At 45.3% G+C, this 27,428-nt stretch overlaps 1 protein-coding gene across 1 annotated transcript in view; it reads right to left on the bottom strand.

Moving 5' to 3' along the window:
• MPP1 (MAGUK p55 scaffold protein 1) overlaps positions 1-27,428 on the bottom strand; it is a 156,354-nt gene that overhangs the window by 105,907 nt on the left and 23,019 nt on the right. The window contains exon 3 of the mRNA XM_063936896.1: positions 1,721-1,799. Coding sequence (XP_063792966.1) covers positions 1,721-1,799 — 79 coding nt within the window. The remainder of the gene's footprint in view (positions 1-1,720; positions 1,800-27,428) is intronic.

Here is a 27,428-nt window from a genome sequence, read left to right as displayed (position 1 = left end):
TTGCCCTTAACGTGTGGCCCTAATAAGGAATACGTTTGTTTATTCACCGTCGACACTGGATTCAGTGTCCCTGTCTGTGTCTGTGTCGACCGACTAAAGTAAACGGGCGTTTTAAAACCCCTGACGGTGTTTTTGAGACGTCTGGACCGGTACTAATTGTTTGTCGGCCGTCTCATGTCGTCAACCGACCTTGGCGCGTGTTGACATTATCACGTAATTCCCTAAATAAGCCATCCATTCCGGTGTCGACTCCCTAGAGAGTGACATCACCATTACAGGCAATTGCTCCGCCTCCTCACCAACATCGTCCTCATACATGTCGACACACACGTACCGACACACAGCACACACACAGGGAATGCTCTGATAGAGGACAGGACCTACTAGCCCTTTGGAGAGACAGAGGGAGAGTTTGCCAGCACACACCAAAAACGCTATAATTATATAGGGACAACCTTATATAAGTGTTTTCCCTTATAGCATCTTTTTTATATATTTCTAACGCCAAATTAGTGCCCCCCCTCTCTGTTTTAACCCTGTTTCTGTAGTGCAGTGCAGGGGAGAGCCTGGGAGCCTTCCCTCCAGCCTTTCTGTGAGGGAAAATGGCGCTGTGTGCTGAGGAGATAGGCCCCTTTTCGGCGGCCTCGTCTCCCGCTCTTAACGGATTCTGGCAGGGGTTAAATATCTCCATATAGCCCCCGGAGGCTATATGTGAGGTATTTTTAGCCAAAAATAGGTTTTCATTGCCTCCCAGGGCGCCCCCCTCCCAGCGCCCTGCACCCTCAGTGACTGCCGTGTGAAGTGTGCTGAGAGGAAATGGCGCACAGCTGCAGTGCTGTGCGCTACCTTAAGACGACTGAGGAGTCTTCATGCCGCCGATTCTGGACCTTCTTCTTGTTTCAGCATCTGCAAGGGGGCCGGCGGCGAGGCTCCGGTGACCATCCAGGCTGTACCTGTGATCGTCCCTCTGGAGCTAATGTCCAGTAGCCAAAGAAGCCAATCCATCCTGCACGCAGGTGAGTTCACTTCTTCTCCCCTAAGTCCCTCGTTGCAGTGATCCTGTTGCCAGCAGGACTCACTGTAAAATAAAAAACCTAAGCTAAACTTTTCTAAGCAGCTCTTTAGGAGAGCCACCTAGATTGCACCCTTCTCGGCCGGGCACAAAAATCTAACTGAGGCTTGGAGGAGGGTCATAGGGGGAGGAGCCAGTGCACACCACCTGATCCTAAAGCTTTACTTTTTGTGCCCTGTCTCCTGCGGAGCCGCTGTTCCCCATGGTCCTTTCAGGAACCCCAGCATCCACTAGGACGATAGAGAAAAGTACATGTGTCCTCATGAATCATTGCTGCAGTCACACCAGACAAGCACCTCTTGGCACACCAGGTCCCGTGAGACTGCCAGCATTTGGCATCTTTGACAACAATGCACACAAGGAGACTGCTGGTAAAATGTGTTACAGGACACTTGCATATCTGGGCAAAAGTGTCTCTGAATCTGTATATGAAGTGCTACAATGTGGCAGGCACAGCTTTTTTCTCCAAAGGCTGCACATTTTTAGCAGAGTTGCACAGGACCTGATGGCTCACTTGCACCTGGCATCTCCCGCTGTGTGGCATACGGAGGCTAGATGAAGGACCCATCTGTAGTAATGAGCACATGGCACAGAGCTTATGGAGACAGATATGGTGCAACTGGAGAGCTAGTAAAACAAAATAATCACCTTGTCGGTGGATAAGTCCTCCGTGTAGAATTCGTGCAACAATACATTTTTGCTGTGGATTCAGCTTGAGCGTGATGCCCTGTAACAATGTAGTAAAGGACAGTCAATACACACAGCTGAAGTGAGCTCTTGTATACACCACCACAGATTGCCTAATGCAATATAAACCTGCTTACAGAATTTCATTTTTTCCCCACCTGTAACAACTTTCTACCACTCCCCATTTTATAAGTTGACTAATGAGTCTATTATACACAATGCCTAGGATGGATGTTAAATAAATAGCTTATAACTTTTTTTACTTTTTTTTTTAAATAGAACCCAAGTTTTCTGTAGCCAGTACAGTGATCACCATACACAAAATAAATCACCACTACATAACAAACCTGTTTCCCCCTCTTACTGAAGACGTATCCTCCCTGACTCTAAAGCGAACCGCTCAGCACACATCTCTCCCCCCGCTCAGCACAGCGCGATGTGTGCTGAGCGTGCGGGGGGAGACGGGGCGCTCATCTCACCCAGCGGGTGAAATGAGCGACCTGCTAGATTGGCCTGCATGCAGGCCAATCTAGAACCAGCGATCTAGTCAGATTGCTTAGATTTTTAGCAGCGATCGCTCCGTGAGTACCCCCTTTAGTAAGCCTGTTCTTGTATTGCCTAATATTGTTTTGAAGAGGAAATGCAGTTCAAGCATTACCAGCTCTCATGTTACTCTGCTCAATGGTATAATTGGTTCCTAAGCAGGGTATAGATATTGATACTTGAGAGAAGGCAGCTTTTGTTGCTTATTAAGAAACAATGTAACATTGTAAATATATCAATAAGTTTTAGTTTCTTAGAACGCAATTCAGGATTAACAAAAACAGATACTTGTGGTTCGTTAATAGCAATGTCACTTTAAGGCGACAAAATTCAGATATTTCTGCATAACCGTTTGGTAATTGTTTATTTTAAACTGTTCCAAGGGAAGCACATGTTTCTATCCAATGTACAACATGATTTAAAACCACGCAGACATGATCAACTTTTAAATAGATGAAGTACAGAAATGTGGGAAAGACCATACGGTTTGAGTGTGGGTTGCCAGATTCTACAGATAGCCATGTGCCACCTGGGCAGTAATCATTAATGAGGGGTCTAGCAGCCCACCATATGGAAAAAGTCTGCCCCTTTTTGCACACGCCTCCTACACGCACGTACGGTACCAGGGCACGACACCATACTATATTACACCAACCCTAGTGACTCTTCTGGTGGTTCCCAAACTCCCCCCCCCCCCAATCACAACACCCTAGAGTATAAAATAATAATAATTAAAAAAAAACAACACACCACCCCATGGCACCCCAAGGCCAGTTCCTTATTGGGAAAAAAAGAATATATAAAATGAAATAAGTTATGCTTACATATCATCCTTAAAGCACAGTTACGTGTGTTGAGGGACACAACTCACTTCTGTTTGCCTACATTTAAGATTGGAAGGCACAAGCACTGGTATTGCCTTTTACATTGAACATAATTAATTTGAATTGGTTCTGGGCCACCAACTTATGGCAGTCCGGCAAGTGCCACGGCACCCAGTTTGGGAACCACTGGGTTATACCATGTGGCTTGTTTGTTCCAGTGTAAGCTTTAGGTAGGGATGCCTCACCAGAGCCTCCAATATCAATACCTCTTATATCCAAACTTTCCACTAATGCTCCTTTCTATTATTCCTCCCTTGTCTCTAAAGGTTTCACAACACATTATCTCATTGAAAAGCTGTTCGTTTCAGTATAAAGGACACACCACCTAGCATTTCAAAGGAATCTGAAGAGGGAAGGGGGGGGGGGGGGGGGGAAGAGAGGTGTGTTCCAGAGATTACAGCTCAGCAGTTTATTATGTAAATGATCAATCTTTGAGATCTATTTAGTCATGAAAAATATCGGTCTCCATAGCAACAAAAGGCTTCATCCGGATGGGCTTTTCATGGGTAGGTAAGCTCTATTCTCGCTTTACCTACAGTATGTGTATACACAACATGCTAGCCTTTGCTTCCAATGCCATAACAAACATCCATCATGTACATGCAGCAAAGATGAAAACCTTTTGACTTTTCCCTTTAAGTGAAACAGCAACATAACCCTTGCAACAAATATATGAATGTAGCCCTGCGCTGCAAAGAAAAAGCTGCTGGTTTAAAATCAATGGAATTTACTCTTCAAAAATTCCCATATAGACTCATGCAAACAAAGAAAACGATAAAAAAAAAACTAGCGCTGCTGATGTTTTATATCATTAAAACAGTGAAAACTTTCACAATGAGACATCTGATAGAGAGGTTCTGGTAACGAACTGCTTCTTCCACAATGTGCCCTCAGATGGTTCCACTTATTTAGAATGACACTCCCATTAATATTCAGCCTTGCGTTCCTATAAAGGTATCTTTAAGGCTCTAGGAAATGGCTGGTACTCATTTCAATCACACTGGACCGTAAGAATAACACTTACATTGGAATTCAATCTCGACTGCACTGAAAGGTTTCTTTTTACTCCTCCACTCACTGCGGACAGGAGACAGGTAGACGGTAGTGCTTAAAAATGTACATGGATTTATTCATGAAGCATAAAAACACACGAATACTGCAACACACGTCCCGCAGCTGATGGATGGTCGTCCAGCACAAAACTTCAACGCGTTTCAAGGATTTTCTCCCCTTTATCAAGAAGTGCTGTATGGATCCCAGGTTTCCAAATTTATCCTGGGTGAATATGGGTCACATGATGTCCTCTAGCCAGTCACAGTATACTCCCCATACATAGACAGGTGATACATAATTGCTGAACAGATCACATACATTTAACCATATATACATCAAACAGAAACAATAAAAGAATGGTAACAGATCTAATATGATCTATAATAACTTGTATCTTACAATACTTAAACTGCATCAGAATAACTCAAGTTTCAGACCGCTGTGTCTGCAGTCCCGGTCACGTGACTGGAAAACACCAATCACACTTTATTATCAGACTCAAGTATACCATGCGGCAATTACAAATAGCTTGCACAGTTTCCATAGTGATCTAACACAACATTCAATACGTATTAGATTGCAGCCAATGGTGTCTAGACCGCATTCAAAATACACAGGATACCGGTCTGCTATACTTACGATCCCCGTCGTCAGACTGGAGCCGCCAGGCTGAATATTAATGCGAGCGAGTGTCATTCTAAATACGTGGAACCATCTGAGGGCAGATTGTGGATGAAGCAGTTCGTTACCAGAACCTCCCTATCAGATGTCTCATTGTGAAAGTTTTCACTGTTTTAATGATATAAAACATCAGCAGCGCTAGTTTATCGTTTTCTTTGTTAGCAACATAACCCTTGTTTGCATTTCACAATTTTGCCCATTTTAGATATGCACCCCAGCCTAGGAGAAGACTTACTGGATGTGCAGAGACTCCTGTTGGTCCCATACGGACAAAGCAGTGTTATTAAATATAGTGACATAGGGCTTCATTTGCTAAGCCTTGGAGAGGGCTAAAGTACCAGCCAACTAGATCCTGACATTTTTCAAACAGCCTGTAAAATGACAGTAGCCAATCAGCTCCTACTTTATTTCTCTCTCCAAGGCTTAGTAAATAGCCTAATGCCAGATAATTGGGTCTATGACATTAGATGTTACACCATTGCCATTAACCCGGTAAAAGTTACCTATGGCATGAAGAGTAGTTTCTGCATTCACTTGAACAGCTATTTTTAGTGGGATACATAACCCTGGAAAGTTACTGGCATGGTCTTAAAAAGGTGCATGGAACACAAACTTACTTTAAACTTTGCTGCTGCTGCCACCCTTCCTCTTACTATAAACTGTACAACTTGGTTGACTAAGGAGGTTATTCAGAGTTGTTAGCAAACCAAAGAAGTTAGCAATTGGGCAAAACCATGCTGCACTGCAGGCGAGGCAGATGTAAAATGTGTAGAGAGATTAGTGGGGTGTGTTCAAACTGAAATCTTAAAAATTGTGGTGTCAAAATAAAGCAGCTAGTATTAACCATGCACAGAAACCACACCCAAATCTAACTCTGCACGTTACATCTACCCCACCTGCAGTGCGGCATGGTTTTGCCCAATTGCTAACAACTCTGAATAACCCCCTAAGTCCCCTGGTGATATAGATTCCTATGACAGTCAATATTTAAAGGACTCCAATTTCCCAACACTCCCACAGAGAGGCTTTGGCTGACCCAAATACATCTATTACAAAATGAAGTAAACATTCTGAGTCCTGATGGTTTTAAAATCTTCAGCTGGCCATACACCTAAAGATGGATTGTCCAATCTGGCTGGTTGGAACGAAAATCTGGTAATGTATGGAAGCAAATGACAATTGACCATTTACTCCGAAATAACTAAAACAAAATCACCAAGTAGGCGCACGGTACCAGTGATGTTGATAAAAACACAATTTAATAACATAAAACCAATAACAAACTGATTGAAAGACACAACACTACACAGAGCATATAACTGAGGTATTATACCTTATAGTTCACACATAAAGTGTATAAATAAGTGAAAGGGACACTAATATGCAGGAGAACCCGTCTCTGTAAGATAGGGTTAATCTCTCACATTAATTCCATATCAGACAGTTTAAATGAAAAGGAAGTCCTGTAAACTGATGTAATTAGCGTTTGTGACCATAAAGGTGTCCAGATAGAACACTCTGCCTCTTGAAGAAGCCGCCTGAGGTGCGGAGAAACGCGTTGAGGGTACAGAAGTAAGGGCCACACTTGACCATTAAGTGTCCCACGGAGCACGACATCCATCACTTTCAGCCGTTTGTTACAAGTTACCGGTGAATGATCCAGCCTGTGATTCAATCACTCCACTCTAACTCTCCTTGCATTTGGAACATTGTTACCTCCTGCCCGGCCGGGCGTCGCTCAGCAAGCTGGAGGATCTGTATGGTGATCTAATACAGGCAACTGGTGCTGCACAGAAAGAAGTGGCTTTCATCTGAATATACCGCTGACGGATGTCTCACCCATGCACAGGGTGATAACAAGCGGTTTCTTAACCATTTATCCCGTACAGCAAGAGATCATTACGTCTCAGTGAGTAACATTAATCGGCTGGTTTATTTTGCTCCAAGGAAACACTATTTAAATCTGGACACCTTTATGGTCACAAACGCTAATTACATCAGTTTACAGGACTTCCTTTTCATTTAAACTGTCTGATATGGAATTAATGTGAGAGATTAACCCTATTTTACAGAGACGGGTTCTCCTGCATATTAGTGTCCCTTTCACTTATTTATACACTTTATGTGTGAACTATAAGGTATAATACCTCAGTTATATGCTCTGTGTAGTGTTGTGTCTTTCAATCAGTTTGTTATTGGTTTTATGTTATTAAATTGTGTTTTTATCAACATCACTGGTACCGTGCGCCTACTTGGTGATTTTGTTTTAGTTGTTTCACTTTCAGGAGGCCGGCTACCTCCTTACCAAGTGGCTGCCATTACCAGTGCTATATTTGCACGACCCTGTTCAGCGCCTAAAAACCTTTTTTCTATTTACTCCGAAATGCCCTAAAACGGACGTTCAAATTGTTTTAAATCAAAATGGATTTAACCAATTTGTCCGATTATCTAATTCTAGCTGACAGAAATGGTCATATAGATATTGAAAATATCAAGGGAGCGCTTTCTGCAGTAAACAAAATATATATTAGATTAGTTGAAAATAAAGGATTGCTATAAGCACAAAAAAAAAAAAAAAAAGCATACACAATAGACCATATTAAAATATACAGTCAGGTCCATAAATATTGGGACATCAACACAATTCTCGTATTTTGGGCTCTATACACCACCACAATGGATTTGAAATTAAACAAACAAGATGCGCTTTAACTGCAGACTTTCCGCTTTAATTTGAGGGTATTTACATCCTAATCAGGTGAACGGTGTAGGAATTACAACGGTTTCTATATGTGCCTCCCACTGTTTAAGGGACCAAAAGTAAATGGGACAATCGACTCAAAAGCTATTTCATGGACAGGAGTGGGCTATTCCCTCTTTATTTCATCATCAATTAAGCATGTAAAAGGTCTGGAGTAGATTCCAGGTGTGACATTTGCATTTGGAATCTGTTGCTGTCGACTCTCAATATGAGATCCAAAGAGCTGCCACTATCAGTGAAGCAAGCAATCATTAGAGAGATAGCAAAAACATTAGGTGTGGCCAAAACAACTGTTTGGAACATTCTTAAAAGAAAGAACGCACCGGAGAGCTCAGCAACACCAAAAGACCTGGAAGACCACGGAAAACTGTGGTGGATGACAGAAGAATTATTTCCCTGGTGAAGAAAAGCCCCTTCACAACAGTTGACCAGATCAAGAACACTCTCCAGGAGGTAGGGGTATATATGTCAAAGTCAACAATCAAGAGAAGACTTCACAAGAGTGAATATAGAGGGTTCACCACAAGATGTAAACCATTGGTGAGCCACAAAAATAGGATTTTAATACCTACCGGTAAATCCTTTTCTCTTAGTCCATAGAGGATGCTGGGGATGCTTCAAGAACCATGGGGTATAGACAGGATCCGCAGGAGACATGGGCACTTTAAGACTGAATGGGTGTGAACTGGCTCCTCCCTCTATGCCCCTCCTCCAGACTCCAGTTTAAGTAACTGTGCCCAGGGAGACAGACATTTCGAGGAAAGAATTTATTGTTAAACCACTGTGAGCATCTTACCAGCTCACACCTCCAGTATGCCGCAGAACGTGGCATTCAATAGAACACCAGCCGAATGGGTAGAATAGGCCTTCACCGATTTCGGTAACGGCAATCCAGCCGTAGAATGAGCTTGCCGAATCGTATTACAGATCCAGCGTGCAATAGTCTGCTTGGAAGCAGGAGTCCCAATCTTGTTGGGATCATACAGGACAACAGAGCCTCCATTGTCCTAATCTGAGCCGATCTGGCTACATAAATTTTCAAAGCTCTGACCACATCCAGAAACTTCGATTCCTCAAAGGCGTCAGTAGCCACTGGCACCACAATGGGTTGTTCATGTGAAACGATGACACCACTTTAAGCAGAAATTGCTGAGGAGTTCTCAACTCCGCTCTATTTTCATGTAAGATTAAATAGGGGCTCTTGTGAGACAAAGCCACCAATTCAGACACCCGCCTCGCAGAGGCCAAGGCCAACAGCATGATCACTTTCCAAGTGACGAATTTCAACTCTACCTTACGTAAAGGTTCAAACAAATTAGACTGCAGGAACCGCAACACCACGTTAAGATCCCATGGTGCCACCGGGGGCACAAAGGGAGGTTGGATGTGCAGCCCGCCTTTCACGAAAGTCTGAACTTCCGGAGGGAAGCCAATTCTTTTTGAAAGAAAATTGACAAGGCCGAAATTTGTACTTTAATTGAGCCTAACTTTAGGCCCGCATCCACCTCTGCTTGCAGAAAATGGAGAAAACGGCCCAGCTGAAATTCTTCCGTAGGAGCCTCCTTGGATTCACACCAAGACACATTTTCTCCAAATACGGTGATAATGTTTCGCCGTTACCTCTTTTCTAACCTGAAGCAGTGTGGTAATTATTCACCGGGAATACCCTTCAGGCTAGGATCCTGCGCTCAACCTCCAAGCCGTCAAACAAAACCGCGGTAAGTCTTGGTACACGCACGGCCCCTGCTGTAACAGATCCTCTTGTAGAGGAAAAAGGCCAGGGATATCCTATGAGCAATTCCTGAAGATCTGGATACCAAACCCTCCTTGGCCAGTCTGGAACAATGAGGATTGCCTGAACCCTTGTTGTTCTTATGATCTTTGTCACTTTTGGAAAGTGTGGAATCGGAGGGAACACATATACCGACTGAAACACCCACTGTGTCACTAGGGAGTCTACTGCTATTGCTTGAGGGTCCCTCGACCTGGAACAATATCTCGGAAGTTTCTTGTTGAGGCGAGACGCCATCATGCCTATTTGAGGAATTCCCCAACGACTTGTCACTTCTGCAAAGACCTCTTGATGAAGACCCCACTCTCCTGGATGGAGATCGTGTCTGCTGAGAAAGTCTGTTTCCCAGTTGTCTACACCCGGAATGAAGACCGCTGACAGAGCGTTTACATGCCTTTCCGCCCAGCGGAAAACTTTTGTGGCTTGTCATTGCCGCTCTGCTCTTCGTTCCGCTCTGGCGGTTTACGTACGCCACTGCTGTTATGTTGTCCGACTGAATTAAGACGGGCAGATCGCGAAGATGTTCCACTTGCAGAAGGTTGTTGTAAACAGCCCTTAATTCCAGAATGTTTATGTGCAGACAAGCTTCCTGGCTTGACCATTTTCCCTGGAAATTTTTCCCCCTGAATGACTGCTCCCCGGCCTCGGAGACTTGCATCCATGGACACCAGGATCCAATCCTGGATCCCGAACCTTCGTCCCTCTAGGAGGCGAGAACTGTGCAGCCACCACAGGAGAGAGATTCTGGTCCTGGAAGATAGGATTATTTTCCGGTGCATGTGCAGGTGAGACCCAGACCCCATGTCCAACTGGTCCCGCTAAAACCACTCTGGCATTTAACCTGCTCCCTGAATGGCCTCGTAGGCCGCAACCTTTTCCTCAACGGAACGTATTGATGGATTGACACTGTTGCAGATCTGACCCGACTCTGGATCATCAGCTTTTTCCACTGGAAGAAACAAACTCTCAACAGTTCAGTATCTAACATTATTCCCAACGCCGACAACCACGTCGTTGGGATCAACAGTGATTCTGACAAGTTCAGGAGCCAACCACTTTGTTGAAGAACAGTCAGGGAGAAAGCAACGTTTTGCACCATTTGTTTCTTGACCTCGCCGTACTCAGAAGAGCGTCCCAGTACAGAATAATAATGACTCTTACTATCGAAGGAAAACCATCATACCGCCATCACTCCAGTGAATTGGTAATGACAATCCTGAATAGCAAACCCAGGTAAGCCTAATGCGGAAGAAACCATACTTAGACCCTCTTTCTCCTTTTACAGATTGGAGATCCCTGCCCTGAGAGATTCCATCTTGTAGTTCAACTTCTTAAGTAGAAATTTTTGGGATTTTAGATATAGGATTGTTTTGACCGAGCTTTGAAAAATCAGTGAGGGGAATCGTCTGGAAACTCCAGTATGTCCCCCTCTGAACTCTATTCTTAAACTCACTGGTCCATGTCTGTTCCAGGATTGACTGAAGAGTATTAGACGTGTTCCCACCGGTGTAGGCTCCCGCAAGATAGACCCAGCGTCATGCAGTGGATGTGGCAGAAACAGAGGATGATTTCTGATTCTGCGAACTTGAACAGGCTGCTGACCTCTTACCTTTTCACCTTCCTCTACCTGCAAAGAAACGGAAAACCGTATCCATTCGGTCGAAATGACTGCATCCTACAAAATTGCGTCACCAACCATTGTGAGGGAACATAGGTCAAGAAGGTAGACTTACCAGTGGCATCTGCCGAGATCAGCTTAACAAAGCCATCCCCAAACCAGGTTTCACCTTCATAGGGAAGAGACTCCAGTTCTTCTCGGAGTCAGCCTCAGCATTCCATTGGTGAATCCACAACGCCCTCCTAGTCGAGACCGCCACAGAATTGGCCCGCGAACCCAAGAGTCCTATATCCCTTGTAGTTGCACGGCAGTATGCTGCAATGATATAGACTTGACTCAACTTAAGGAGTACCCTGCATACAACTACTCCCCCATGCGCATGTAATGAAAGTATAATCAACGTACACGCAGACACATAATTAGAGTATCACATATCTTCTGTCAAAGTCGAAAAATATTGTAATGCATACATTATGTACTAACCACACACACACACATGCCCGCTGCGCTTGTTGCGCCGTGCGTGCACATATCCGCAATTTGCGTATGATCGCTCCCGCGATCCTGCGCGTGGTATGGGTATTTACGGCGGAGTTTGTGAGCGCATAGAGGGTTATCAGAACATTACATATTTAACCCAAATAGTGCACATTGTACACATAGCCCCCCCTGCACCACATCAGCAAGTATCAACAGTTGAAATGATGCCAGGACTAAGGGATTCACCTTTGCATGATAGGAAGGGACAGACTAAGGTTATAAGGTGATGTCTGGTATCCAGCTGTAGGGTATTTTAAGGGTAACATTCCGGTGTTGGTTAGAGGAAGATCGCATGTTCCTGCGTATATTTATGTGCAGAAGTAGAATATAGATATAAACTGTATATTATGTATGCGGCGGGAATCCAGAGGAGACCACCAACAAGAGCAGTTGAGAAAGACATCGCCCACCTTTTCAAATCAACCTATGACCTCTCCTGTAATGTAGAGATGCATCTCTGTGTCCAATGAACAAAGGGATTACAGTAACCATTGTATTGTTTATGGAAGTAGTGTATAAAAAGCCTGTTGCAGCCTGGCCGGTCGGAAGACTCTGAACGCTATCTACCTGATGAGCGGAAGACTGGTCCAGGTTGCGCAAGCGAATAGTCTCATGTATGTACATTGACTGTAGCCATTATTCTGTTGTAGATTTATCTTGTTAGCCTTGTAGTGTATAATTTGTATTGTTATCCCCTTTCAAATAATCCACTGTGGCGTTAGAACCCAGCGGTTAACTACAAATCGGTGTTGTGTCCTCTTTTCCCTGCTAGGGTTTAAAGCATATTTAACTGTATAAGGTTTAAGAGTGTATTGATAAAGTGTGTACGCACTGCGGGTACTTTATACCATCAGCGCTGCGTAAGGTTTAAGGTATAACATCATTGCACTGCATTACTAATAAGGTTTAAAGTTTATCAAGAGTGTGTGCACGCGCTTTGCGTACTTTGTACACCCAGCGCGGCGTGTGTACGCTAAGTCCGCACAACGTACGGGACTCTGTACGCAAATAGCGTACAAAGTGCGTAGCGTGTATATTAAGTATAGCGGCCGCAGCGGCTCCATGGTAAGAGTGTGTTTAAAGGTATAGCTTTATGGTGTAAGATAATATCGACATTATCAATTGGGGGCATCGTCCGGTTTTTCCTCATACCCACAACCTAGCAGGTGATAGCAGACTTTATCAGCAAAGGGCGGACAGGTATCCTACGTAAGCCTTTTCCTGGCCGTAGAATACACTGGTAAACCCTATCTCAATTGCTGATAAGATGGCGTCTGCTCTGCATGGTTTGTAGGGATGCTGGTGGGATCCGTAAGGTAAATACGCAATGCTATTTTAAAAGTCTGTGAATTTCTGTTTGGCACCAAATGCGCACACAACACACGCATACACCTGTACTTTGTACTTTGTATACCTGCTCGCATTGTCGCCATAAGTATTGATTATTAGATTCATTTGCTGAGAAATTTGTTGCTATTTAGTTAAAACATAGACTAGATATTAAGGAAGTAAACGTAAAACACAAATACAGTCTGGCCTAGTTAAACAGGTTTATACAGAAAGATACTGTGTTGTGTTAAGTAAACGATTATAGGTAATATCGCTTACATTTATAGAAGTGTGGGATTTGTACTACTGCGGACGTACGGTCTTTGCACACGTGTCTCGGATAAAGTACAGGACTGCGTACGCAACGTAAAGACATACGCATGGTCGCGTGTTTACGCAACGTGCGTAAAAGGTACGGCCGCTAAGTATAAATTACACAATAGCATTGTTTAGTTTAGGCGCGGGACGGTAGCCACGCGATAATAACACAAATTGCTCAGTGTCCAAGATTTAGTTTAAATAAAACCTTTTTTTACTGTATTACCTTTGGTACTAAGGCTGTTTATCTGAATGAAAGTTAATTTTCTGTACAGAAAAACCAAAAAGTGTATTTGAGTGAACGAACGTGAGTGTGCAAACAATAAAGGTTTGCGGACCCAGGGAATTCGGGATCCCGTAGGAGACCACACCAGGTGAGTGGAGACTTGGTGGCGTGAGAATAGCTTGCTCACGTTAACATAATTAAAGTACAAAGGAGCAAGGTAGCAGATATCGCAGACCAAAAGTCAGCGAGGTTTTTGTTTAGATACTGCAGCCCAGAAACCCATATAGGCCCGTTTTGATATGCTCCGGCTGAGGTTTCGCAGCCTGAAAAATCGATTCCATTGGTTGTACGGCGGATAAGTAACAGTTACCTATACGCTGTGCGATTGGACCGCGCGTTCGTGAGTGCAATACTTAGCGCAAGTTGACACCCTTTTTACGAGCTTTGCGTAAAATCGCTGGATCATTAGCGTTGGGTGTAGCATACGCAAGCGTGATTTGTGCAAAAAAATTTTTTGTTTTAAGGGAGTTTCGCTGGTCACTCAGGAAATCTCCAACAACCAATATTTACTGGAAAGGGTAAGTCACTCCCATATACTTCCAGTAAATAGAGGTTACACAGGGGCCCTAAGTTGGGTACTACCTTCGCTGACGACAGTATTTGGTAGTATTGGCCAACGTGGGCAGTGAGTGGGTGAAAGCACTCGTAGAACTTTCACCGTTGCCTTATATTGAGTATTTTGTTTTTTTGTAGGATTAGCCGAGAAGGCAATACCTGCAAAATATGGGGGCCAGATGCTCAAGTAAGGGACGTTCAACCAGGGTTCAGGTTGACATTCCGCGGCCCAGGGGGTCAGCGAGGTACATAATGTGTGAGAAGCATGGATCGCACACTGAAGTTTTTTGCAATGAATGGGAACGTATGACTGCGGAAGATAGGGAACCATTCCCTAAGGTAGGCAGTTTTTGAACCAGAGGTGTTGCAGAATCTAAGGATTAGGATATGTCTGATAAAATCCCGAAAATAAAGGGTCATACACACAAACGGTTTAAATTTATGGCAGCAAGAGGGCGATATGCAGAGGGAACTAGCTCACGCAGCCGGTTCCAAACCTAGCAGGAAACTGATGGCAACCGCACCACCACCACCGTATATTATAGGGGAGAAAGTGGCTACAGACAATGGCATACTGGTATATGATAAGAGTAAAGTTGATAAATGTACTAATGCTAACCCGTGCAAGCTGTATACCATTTTAAAACTTCCCTCAGGACTGCGAGCAAGAAGATGAGCCCAGCACGATATCGGCACTCTCTCTAGCAGCCACCATACAAGACACCCAGGTGGGCACGGCCCAACCAGTAAGAGCAGTAGTAAAGGCCCCTAGCGGAGGGATAGGTGAGGTCGTGTCCACAGGTAAGTACGGTACCGTACATTATGCAGAGACAATAGCACCTCAGATTGTAGAGTCAACTCAAAATGATGTAATTGAATTAAATCCTGTCAGGGTGATCGCAGTCCCCAATGGGAAGACTGACGCTCAGGGAATCACTCCCATCAGGAACATTGCTATGCATTGTCCTTGGTCCCGGACAGAATTGAGGACAATTATGTCTGAATTTCCCGATCCCAGAAAGGATCTAGCCGCATGTCAGAGGTTTATTAAAGAATTAGGTAATGCCACCGAACCCACAAACAAAGATTGGCGAACAGTGCTACGGGCATGTTTACCCTCCAATATTGACCCCACGAAATTCATTACTGATTGTAAATTAGACGTACAAGTACCTCTCACTGATGAATACACTCAGGAGAATGTACGACAGATCAATCTGCAATTAGGAGTATATTTCCCTACTGTTGTCAAATGGAATAAAATATTTTCCATAAGACAAAAAGAAGGTGAAACGGCATCTGAATATTTCCATCGAGCACTGCAGGAAATGGCTAGATACACCGGGGTCGAGGACATTAGGGAAAATGTACATCACAGGGAGGTAGCTGTGTCAGTATTAATGGACGGGTTAAAAGACACACTAAGAACCAGGGTACAAACCTCTCTACCTAACTGGAGAGGTATCTCGGTGGCTGCATTAAGAGAGTCCGCTATCGAGCACGATCGGAACATCATTAAGCACAGGGAGTCACAGGGGGATAAGCTGATGACAGTAAGTATAAGTGCCCTTACAACCAAACCACATCAGCCAAAACCCCAGACCCCTGATGGTAAGTCGCATGTAGTAGTATGTTATAACTGCCAGAGGGAAGGACATTTTGCACGGAACTGTAATTATTATAAAAGGCACACATAAGGTATATCGACCCCCTAGACCAGGATATGAACCACATTATAACACACATAATAGGGATCAGGGATCGCATAGGAGGAGTTATGAGCCGCATGCAGGGGAAACAAGGAGGTACCCACCTAGGAGGCACTGGCAGACCTCTGAAAATTCTCAGCTACCGCCCTCACATATTGTAGCTGCCAGCGCGCTGCGGGAGGGTAACAATATACAATAGGGGTTAGGCCACACCTGTAGTCTGCAGCCAGTGAAGTGGATTGCTAGCCTAGGTAGTGAACCTGAGGTCACAGTTGATGTAGCTGGTAGATCACTACCTTTTCTTGTAGATACAGGGGCGGCCAGGTCAGTGTTAAATTCAACGGTAGGTATGAAAACCACGGGTAAAACAATTTCAGCAATGGGAGTAACAGGAATAGTGCAACACTACCCTTTAAGTAGACCAGCGGAGATTACGATAGGGCCTTTGCAGACCAAGCATTCCTTTTTACTAGCTGCATCGGCTCCGACTAATCTACCTGGGAGAGATTTATTGTGTAAAATGAGGCGTGTCATATATTGTACTCCTGAGGGTGTCTTCTTGGATATACCCGAGAATCACGTTCAGGAAGTGCAGTATACGTTAGACACCCCACAAAGGTTAATGTCACACTCTGCTGTTATAGACAAGTGTCCATCCAAGGTAGAGGCAATGATCTCCCAGATACCGGAATCCCTCTGGACCAAAGATGGACAAGACACTGGATTGATGGCAAATGTAGCTCCTGTAGTAGTGCAAGTAAAAGATGGTAGGATAGCTCCAAAAATCCCACAGTATCCTCTGAAGCCAGAGGTGGAATTAGGAGTGTACCCAGTCATAGAGCGCTTGCTACAACAGGGCATCCTAGTTAGGACGTCCAGCACTGCCAATAGTCCCATCTTCCCTGTGAAAAAGAGTGGGTGGAGGGTTACAGACTAGTGCAGGATCTAAGGGGGATAAACAAGATAGTTTAGAGCCAATACCCGTAGTGCCAAATCCAGCTGTCATTCTCATGCAAATTCCCCCTAGGATACAGGTTCTACTTGGAAGGATTCACACTCCCATCAGCCGCTGCACCAAAGCATTGTCCGTGCAGAGTAGCCCACTCTTACAGCATCACCACCGGGAGCACCTGCATCTGCACTGCATTTCCCATCCCCGTTGCTACGGCCAACCACGCCATCTGGGGAAGTGGTCACCATCGGTGCTGTTTCCCTGCAACCCGGCGCAGACCGGCGCACTCCGGAATATCAGCTCAAACAGCCTCCTGTCTGCAAGTGCGGAGGTACCGGAGGCAGTGTAATCTACCTGCACAGCTCGGTGAGGCACACTGCACGGCGCAGCACACTTTACCCGCTGAGGCTCTGGTGCGTTTCCCTGACAGCACAGCGGGACGACACCAGGGAGCAAGGACAGAATAGGCTCCTGCCCAGCGGAGGTAACTCAACAAAGTGTCTTTACAATTAAATACCAACTGCAGTGGATTTGTGACTCATTCAGTACCTTTTGGTATACCAAGACGTGAGTGACTTTTGTTATGATAGTATATCAATCAATTAATTATTTACACATATATATTTTATATTTTAATTTGTTTGCATCAAAAATATATTACTGATAGTGCAAATCCTCTGGGCGCAGTTATCTATTTAACATGTGCATTTAAGTTCATCAAATTATAACTGGTTTCCTGAGGAATGAAATAAGCAGCCTTATTATAGGGCACATTTTTATTATTGTGAACTCTGTTACATTCTTTTATTCTCCCGGGAGTGTGTTGTAATCTTATTCATTGTGCTTAAATAAATGTTTTTTTATTTCAACTGATTGACAAGCGCCACCTGTTAATTTGTTTGGTTAAATTCCCCCTACTGCAAATTTTTTCACTGTCATTGACCTCTGTTCTGCTTTCTTTTCGATCCCTCTGCACCCTGACAGCCAATACCTGTTTGCATTCACATACAGGGGAGTACAGTACACCTGGACTCGCCTACCCCAAGGTTTCATTGACAGCACAAGTATTTTCTCCCAGGCTTTGCATGACTGTTTACAATCCTTTCAACCTGAGAGCAGATCAGTATTAATACAGTATGTAGATGACTTACTGCTGTGTTCTGATTCACTCGAATCGTCCTTGAAAGACACAAAACAGCTTCTGTTTCACCTTTCTAATACGGGACACAAGGTTTCAAAGGATAAGTTGCAGTTGTGCCAGACCAAGGTAAAAATAAGAATTTACTTACCGATAATTCTATTTCTCGGAGTCCGTAGTGGATGCTGGGGTTCCTGAAAGGACCATGGGGAATAGCGGCTCCGCAGGAGACAGGGCACAAAAAAGTAAAGCTTTTACCAGATCAGGTGGTGTGCACTGGCTCCTCCCCCTATGACCCTCCTCCAGACTCCAGTTAGGTACTGTGCCCGGACGAGCGTACACAATAAGGGAGGCAATTTGAATCCCGGGTAAGACTCATACCAGCCACACCAATCACACCGTACAACTTGTGATCTAAACCCAGTTAACAGTATGATAACAGAAAGAGCCTCTTAAAGATGGCTCCTTAACAATATAACCCGAATTTGTTAACAATAACTATGTACAGTATTGCAGATAATCCGCACTTGGGATGGGCGCCCAGCATCCACTACGGACTCCGAGAAATAGAATTATCGGTAAGTAAATTCTTATTTTCTCTATCGTCCTAAGTGGATGCTGGGGTTCCTGAAAGGACCATGGGGATTATACCAAAGCTCCCAAACGGGCGGGAGAGTGCGGATGACTCTGCAGCACCGAATGAGAGAATTCCAAGTCCTCTTTTGCCAGGGTATCAAATTTGTAGAATTTTACAAACGTGTTTTCCCCCGACCACGTAGCTGCTCGGCAGAATTGTAATGCCGAGACCCCTCGGGCAGCCGCCCAAGATGAGCCCACCTTCCTTGTGGAATGGGCCTTAACAGATTTAGGCTGTGGCAGGCCTGCCACAGAATGAGCAAGTTGAATTGTGTTACAAATCCAACGAGCAATCGTCTGCTTAGAAGCAGGGGCACCCAACTTCTTGGGTGCATATAGTATCAACAGCGAGTAAGATTTTCTGACTTCAGCCGTCCTTGAAATGTATATTTTTAAGGCTCTGACAACGTCCAACAACTTGGAGTCCTCCAAGTCGCCAGTGGCCGCAGGCACCACAATAGGTTGGTTCAGGTGAAACGCTGATACCACCTTAGGGAGAAAATGCGGACGAGTCCTCAGTTCTGCCCTATCCGAATGGAAGATTAGATAAGGGCTTTTATAAGATAAAGCCGCCAATTCAGATACTCTCCTGGCGGAAGCCAGGGCCAGTAACATAGTCACTTTCCATGTGAGATATTTAAAATCCACCTTTTTCAATGGTTCAAACCAATGGGATTTGAGGAAATCTAAAACTACTTTTAGATCCCACGGTGCCACCGGAGGCACCACAGGAGGCTGTATATGCAGTACTCCTTTAACAAAAGTCTGTACCTCAGGAACTGAGGCCAATTCTTTTTGGAAGAATATTGACAGGGCCGAAATTTGAACCTTAATAGATCTCAATTTGAGACCCATAGACAATCCTGATTGTAGGAAATGTAGGAAACGACCCAGTTGAAATTCCTCCGTCGGAACACTCCGATCCTCGCACCACGCGACATATTTTCGCCAAATGCGGTGATAATGTTTCGCGGTGACTTCCTTCCTTGCCTTAATCAAGGTAGGAATGACTTCTTCTGGAATGCCTTTCCCTTTTAGGATCTGGCGTTCAACCGCCATGCCGTCAAACGCAGCCGCGGTAAGTCTTGAAAGAGACAGGGACCCTGTTGTAGCAGGTCCCTTCTCCGAAGTAGAGGGCACGGGTCGTCCGTGACCAACTCTTGAAGTTCCGGGTACCAAGTCCTTCTTGGCCAATCCGGAGCCACTAGTATTGTTCTTACTCCTCCTCACCGTATAATCTTCAATACCTTTGGTATGAGAGGCAGAGGAGGAAACACATATACTGATTTGTACACCCAAGGTGTTACCAGTGCGTCCACAGCTATTGCCTGTGGATCTCTTGACCTGGCGCAATACTTGTCCAGTTTCTTGTTGAGGCGAGACGCCATCATGTCTACCATTGGTCTTTCCCAACAGTTTATTAGCATGTGGAAGACTTCTGGATGAAGACCCCCCTCTCCCGGGTGAATATCGTGTCTGCTGAGGAAGTCTGCTTCCCAGTTGTCCACGCCCGGGAAGAACACTGCTGACAGTGCTATTACGTGATTCTCCGCCCAGCGAAGAATCTTGGCAGCTTCTGCCATTGCACTCCTGCTTCTTGTGCCGCCCTGTCTGTTTACATGGGCGACCGCCGTGATGTTGTCCGACTGAATCAACACCGGTTTTCCTTGCAGGAGTGGTTCCGCCTGGCTTAGAGCATTTTAGATTGCTCTTAGTACCAGAATGTTTATGTGAAGAGACTTTTCCAGGTTCGTCCATACCCCCTGGAAGTTTCTTCCTTGTGTGACTGCTCCCCAACCTCTCAGGCTGGCGTCCGTGGTCACCAGGATCAAATCCTGTATGCCGAATCTGCGGCCCTCCAATAGATGAGCCTTTTGCAACCACCACAGAAGATATACCCTTGTCCTTGGCGACAGGGTTATTCGCAGGTGCATCTGAGGATGCGACCCTGACCATTTGTCCAACAGATCCCTTTGGAAAATTCTTGCATGGAATCTGCCGAATGGAATTGCTTCGTAAAAAGCCACCATTTTTCCCAGGACTCTTGTGCATTGATGTACAGACACCTTTCCTGGTTTTAGGAGGTTCCTGACAGGTCGGATAACTCCTTGGCTTTTTCCTCGGGAAGAAAAACCTTTTTCTGAACCGTGTCCAGAGTCATCCCTAGGAACAGCAGACGTATCGTCGGAAAACAGCTGCGATTCTTGGAATATTTAGAATCCAGTCGTGCCGTCGAAGAACTACTTTAGATAGTGCTCTTCCGACCTCCAACTGTTCTCTGGAACTTGCCCTTTTTAGGTCGTGCAAGTAAGGGATAATTTAGATGCCTTTTTTCTTTGAAGAAACATCTATTTCGGCCATTACCTTGGTAAAAAGGCCCGGGGTGCCGTGGATAATTCAAACGGCATCGTCTGAAACTGATATTGACAGTTCTGTACCACGAACCAGAGGTACCCTTGATGAGAAGGACAAAATTTGGACATGGAGGTAATCCTTGATGTCCAGGGACACCATATAGTCCCCTTTTTTCCGGTTCGCTATCACTGCTCTGAGTGACTTTATCTCGATTTGAACCTTTTATGTAAGTGTTCAAAACATTTTAGATTTAGACTATGTGTCACCAAGCCGTCTGGCTTCAGTACCACAATATAGTGTGGAAAAATAATACCCTTTTCCTTGTCGTAGGAGGGGTACTTTGATTATCACCTGCTGGATATACAGCTTGTGAATTGTTTCCAATGCTGCCTCCCTGTCGGAGGGAGCCGTTGGTAAAGCAGACTTCAGGAACCTGCGAGGAGAAGATGTCTCGACTCTCCAATCTTTACCCCTGGGATAATACTCGTACGATCTAGGGGTCAACTTGCGAGTGATCCCACTGCGCCCTGAGACTCTTGAGACTACCCCCCCACCTTGAGTCCGCTTGCACGGCCCCAGCGTCATGCTGAGGACTTGGCAGACGCGGTGGAGGGCTTCTTTTCCTGGGAAAGGGCTGCCTGCTGCAGTCTACTTCCCTTACCTCTATGTCTGGGCAGATATGACTGGCCTTTTGCCTGCATGCCCTCATGGGAAAGGAAAGATTGAGGCTGAAAAGACGGTGTCTTTTTTAGCTGAGATGTAACTTGGGGTAAAAAAGGTTGGATTTCCCAGCTGTTGCTGTGGTCCCCAGGTCCGATGGACCGACCCCCAAATAACTCCTTCCCTTTATACAGCAATACTTCCATCTGCCGTATGGGATCTGTATCACCTGACCACTGTCGTGTCCCTGACATCTTCTGGGAGATATGGACAACGCACTTATCTTGATGCCAGAGAGCAAATATCCCTCTGTGCATCTCACATACATATATATAGAATGCATCCTATTAAATGCTCTACATGAATAAAATATTTTCAGTCAGGGAATCCGACCAAGCCAACCCAGCACTGCATCTCCAGGCTGATGGCGATCGCTGGTCGCAGTATAACCACCGTATGTGTGTATATACTTGTTAGGATATTTTTCCAGCTTCCTATCAGCTGGCTCCTTGAGGGCGGCCGTATCTGGAGACGGTAACGCCACTTGATAAGCGTGTGAGCGCCTTATCACCCTAAGGGGTGTTTCCCAACGTACTCTAATTTCTGGCGGGAAAGGGTATAACGCCAATATTTGCTATCGGGGTAACCCTACGCATCATCACACACTTCATTTTATTTTATCTGATTCAGGAAAAACTACAGGTAGTTTTTTCACTCCCACATAATACCCTTTCTTGTGGTACTTGTAGTATCAGAAACACGTAACACCTCCTTCATTGCCCTTAACGTGTGGCCCTAATGAGAAATACGTTTGTTTATTCACCGTCGACACTGTATTCAGTGTCCGTGTCTGTGTCTGTGTCGACCGACTGAGGTAAATGGGCGTTTTTAAAACCCCTGACGGTGTTTCTGAGACGCCTGGACCGGTCCTAATAGATTGTCGGCCGTCTCATGTCGTCAACCGACCTTGCAGCGTGTTGACATTCTCACGTAATTCTCTAAATAAGCCATCCATTCCGGTGTCGACTCCCTAGAGAGTGACATCACCATTACAGGCAATTTCTCCGCCTCCTCACCAACATCGTCCTCATACATGTCGACACACACGTACCGACACACAGCACACACACCGGGAATGCTCTGACAGAGGACAGGACCCACTAGCCCTTTGGGGAGACAGAGGGAGAGTCTGCCAGCACACACCAAAAACGCTATAATTATATAGGGACAACCTTATATAAGTGTTTCTCCCTTATAGCATCTTTTATATATATACACAATATCGCCAAAATCAGTGCCCCCCCTCTCTGTTTTAACCCTGTTTCTGTAGTGCAGTGCAGGGGAGAGCCTGGGAGCCTTCTCTCCAGCTTTTCTGTGAGAGAAAATGGCGCTGTGTGCTGAGGAGATAGGCCCCGCCCCTTTTTCGGCGGGCTCGTCTCCCGCTATTTTTGAAGTTAGGCAGGGGTTAAATATCTCCATATAGCCTCTGTGGGCTATATGTGAGGTATTTTTTGCCTCTAATAAGGTTTTTATTTGCCTCTCAGAGCGCCCCCCCCAGCGCTCTGCACCCTCAGTGACTGTTGTGTGAAGTGTGCTGAGAGGAAAATGGCGCACAGCTGCAGTGCTGTGCGCTACCTTTATGAAGACTCAGGAGTCTTCAGCCGCCGATTTTGGACCTCTTCTCTCTTCAGCGTCTGCAAGGGGGCCGGCGGCGCGGCTCCGGTGACCATCCAGGCTGTACCTGTGATCGTCCCTCTGGAGCTAGTGTCCAGTAGCCAAGCAGCAAATCCACTCTGCACGCAGGTGAGTTCACTACTTCTCCCCTAAGTCCCTCGTTGCAGTGATCCTGTTGCCAGCAGGACTCACTGTAAAGTAAAAAACCTAAGCTAAACTTTCTCTAAGCAGCTCTTTAGGAGAGCCACCTAGATTGCACCCTTCTCGTTCGGGCACAAAATCTAACTGGAGTCTGGAGGAGGGTCATAGGGGGAGGAGCCAGTGCACACCACCTGATCTGGTAAAAGCTTTACTTTTTTGTGCCCTGTCTCCTGCGGAGCCGCTATTCCCCATGGTCCTTTCAGGAACCCCAGCATCCACTTAGGACGATAGAGAAATATTTGAGACATTGCTTGACGCAAGGCCTTAGACACCTTACCGCTGATAGAATACAGGCGATTCGCGACATGACTGCCACAAACCCAGCAACAGATCCGCACTTTTCTTGGAATGTGTGGGTACTGCTGAAACTGGATCCCAGGGTTCTCCATACTGGCTTTACCTTTGCAAGAAATGGTCTCTTCGAACAAACCAGATCGGATCATGCTTCTGACGAAGGACGGATCCCGTCCGAAACGCGTTAAGCGTGGTCTTTGTGTTTTTAGATTCCTGGGGACGCATCAGATTGCTGGAAGGGTTTTTTGGTGTTGATTGTGAGCATCCGGAACTCATTCATCATATTCATCCGAAACATCTGGTGATATTCCATTTCCCCTGAGAAAAAGATCCCAGTGATGGTGATGTGCCCCTTGGAGATTGTTTTATGCCAATTTTCGTTTATATTGTTGTAAGTGCAAATCTGTTTAAAATAAATGTGTTCGTTTTAAGTACTGCTACACCATGATTGGTTTCTCTCCAAGTGCCTCCCACTAATTCCTATGTTAAGAGGAATAGGGGACACGTTTTACAGATCTTTCCCTATAATCCTTGGTGCTGACCGTCTTCTTTAAGAAAAGCGTCCATGAAGGTGTTTACACTCTATGGAGACTCTGATATGCTGATTTCCTAAGGTGTCTTTGTAAGTGCAAATTTATAAGCAAATAAATGTGCTCACCTTCAAGGACTACTACACTATGATTGCCATTTTTTGAAGTGTATCCTAATTCCTATAAAAAGGAATAGGAAACACGTGTCTTTTAGGTTCATCATACAGTGTGTATAATCACGATCTACATCCATCGGTTGGTGTGAAGACAAATAGAGGATATCATATCTTCTTTTTTGGTGAATCAAAAATTGTTTTTTCTTGTGGTGTTCATGGTGTTAACATGGGTCTTGGGGAGCGCTACTATTGATGTACAAACTATATTTCTCCACTATTTCAGAGACTTAAACAGTGCCTATCACAGGCACCTGCATTAGGCATGCTAGATTATGGGAAACCCTTTGAATTGTACGGTACAGAAAGTGCTGGGTGTGCGGCAGGTGTCCTAACCCAGAGACATGGTGATGCCAGCAGGCCGGTAGCTTACTACAGTGCACAGTTGGACACCGTAGCGCGGTCTCTCCCCACATGCTTGCGAAGTGTTGCAGCGATAGCCTTGCTAGTGAGTAAAAGCGAAGACGTAGTGTTAGGACACAACCTGACCATCCATACACCTCATGCAGTGTAAGCCTTACTGAACTCGGCCCAAACCAGACATGTCTCATCTGCACGGTTTACAAGGTGGGAATTAGCACTAATGGCCCCTTTAAACATCACCATAAAGAGATGCAGCGCACTAAATCCTGCAACTTATCTGCCAGGTGTGCCTGGACAGGCACAAAGGGTGGAGGATGAGAATGATGGTGAAGGAGGATTTAGTACAGACACTGACACACATCATTGTATGGAATATCTGAACCAGACTTTCACTGCAAGACCTGACATTAGTGACAACCAACTGGAAGGCGTAGATTTTACTTTTTACACTGACAGTAGTTGCCACAGACAGACGGACTCGGGAGACCTGTGTACTGGATACGCAGTCGTAGACGACAGAGGTATCATAGAAGCCGAGCCCCTGGGCCCACCGCACTCAGCACAAGTTGCTGAGCTGGTCGCCCTAACCAGAGCGTGTGAATTGGCCAAGGGAAAGTCAGCTAATATATATACAGATTCTAGGTATGCCTTTGGAGTAGTGCATGATTTCGGGGCCCTATGCCGCCTCAGAAATTTCATGACGGCAGCTGGCACACCTGTAGCGCATGCATCCCATATAAAAAGGCTTCTAAGAGCAATACAAGAACAAGAGTGGCTGTTATCAAGTGCAAAGCCCACACTTACAGTCAAGACCCAGTGTCACTTGGTAACAGCCGGGCAGACGAAGCTGCTAAATCAGCAGCCAGCAACCCCATACAAACAGATATCACATCACTGATGATATTCAACACCGTCAACACACAAAAATTAAGTGAAATGCAAAATTTGTGTTCTCCACAGGAAAGGCAGTCTGGAGGTCAAAGGGATATGGCCAGGAGTCCTCAGGACTCTGGACAGATGGACAGGGTAAGCCAGTAGCCCCCAGAGCATATCTTCCAAGCTTAGCTGAGGCGGCACACGGTCTGACTCATCTGGGTAAAGAGGGTATGTGTAAGCTGGTGAGAGCCTACTGGTGTGCGCCAGGATTCTCTTCTCATGCGGGCAAGAGCAATGACATGTCTTATTTGCTTGAGGAAGAATATTGGAAAGTCAGTACCAACAGAACCATCCCATATCCCGCCGACAGACTACCCTTTCCAGGTAATAGATTGATTTCATACAGTTACCACCCTGCAGAAATTTAAAATATGTGTTAGTCTGTATTGATGGGTTTTCCAATTGGGTAGAAGCGTTCCCTGCTGCCACAAATACGGCTACATTCACTGCAAAGAAAATGGTGCAGGAATTTGTGTAGATATGGTATCCCTAGAATAATTGAAAGCGATAGGGGTACCCATTTTACAGGTGAAGTCTTTCAGGTTATGTGCAAACTGATGGGAATCAATAGCAAGCTGCATACTCCGTACCACCCACAGGCGAGTGCATAGGTGGAGAGAGTAAACAGCACTATTAAGAACAAGCTGAGCAAAGTGATGGCTGAAACTGGATTGTTGTGGCCAGAAGCTTTACCACTTGTATTGTACAGCATCAGAACCACTCCCAGGTCCCCACTTAACCTATCACGCTTTGAGATTCTTTTTGGTCGACAACCCCATGTAATGATTGACCCCCAGGATGATTTGAAATGCAATAACGAAGTGACTGTAAAATATTTGGTTAAGATGAGCCAGCAGCTGAGGAATCAAAACGGAAATCTAAAGCTGGTGATTCCTGACCTACCGAACAGTAATTGTCATGACATTGAACCTGGAGATTATGTAATGATTCGAAATTTTCTACGCTCAGGTTGCCTCATTGACAGGGGGGAAGGACCGTACCAAGTCTTACTAACCAGCACGACAGCATTAAAGATTGCCGGAAGAGAGACTTGGGTCCACTCGTCCCACTGTAAGAAGGTCGCTGACCCAGAGAGAACCCGTGACAAAGAGCAGAGTGTAGAGAACATCGTATCACTGGAGTGTCTGTTGCGGGAAGGCTGAGAGGCAGGACTGTTGTCACGGCACCTGAGCGCAGAGAAAAAACAAGACCAGAGGCGGTTGTCGCACCAGTTTTCTTTTTCCCTTTTTATTTTTTTTTCCATCTCCCATTACCCTCCTTTCCTCCCCCTTCTTGTTCCCTTTCTCTCCCCTTAACAAGATGGACTTACCCCAAGAGACTGCGTTCCGGGTTTTCCTGTTAACCTTGTTGTTGACCAGAGCAGTCTGTTTCGGTGGGAGTACCAGAGAGGTCGAGAAAGGATCTGGAATGGGTTCTGATGGCGAGGACGGATTTGTAGAATTCCAAAGAGCAACATATCACTCGAGCAAAGGCGAGTATCAGAAAACGATCTGGTAGTCAGGGAACTAGGAGGCACTGTGAAGGGTTATTGGCTGAAGAAAATTGCATTTGTAAAAATTGTGAGAACCTAGTTGAGGATGAGTGCATCCAGAGATGTCAGTCCAGCCTTAATATCAACATGGACCGTCATCCATTGAGTGATTACCACTCACTAGTGGGTAAGGTCT

This window comes from Pseudophryne corroboree, chromosome 8 (assembly GCF_028390025.1).
Source record: "Pseudophryne corroboree isolate aPseCor3 chromosome 8, aPseCor3.hap2, whole genome shotgun sequence".
Taxonomy (NCBI): domain Eukaryota; kingdom Metazoa; phylum Chordata; class Amphibia; order Anura; family Myobatrachidae; genus Pseudophryne; species Pseudophryne corroboree.
Note: the sequence above shows the minus strand (reverse complement) of the source record. Positions and strands in the feature narration are given on the sequence as shown.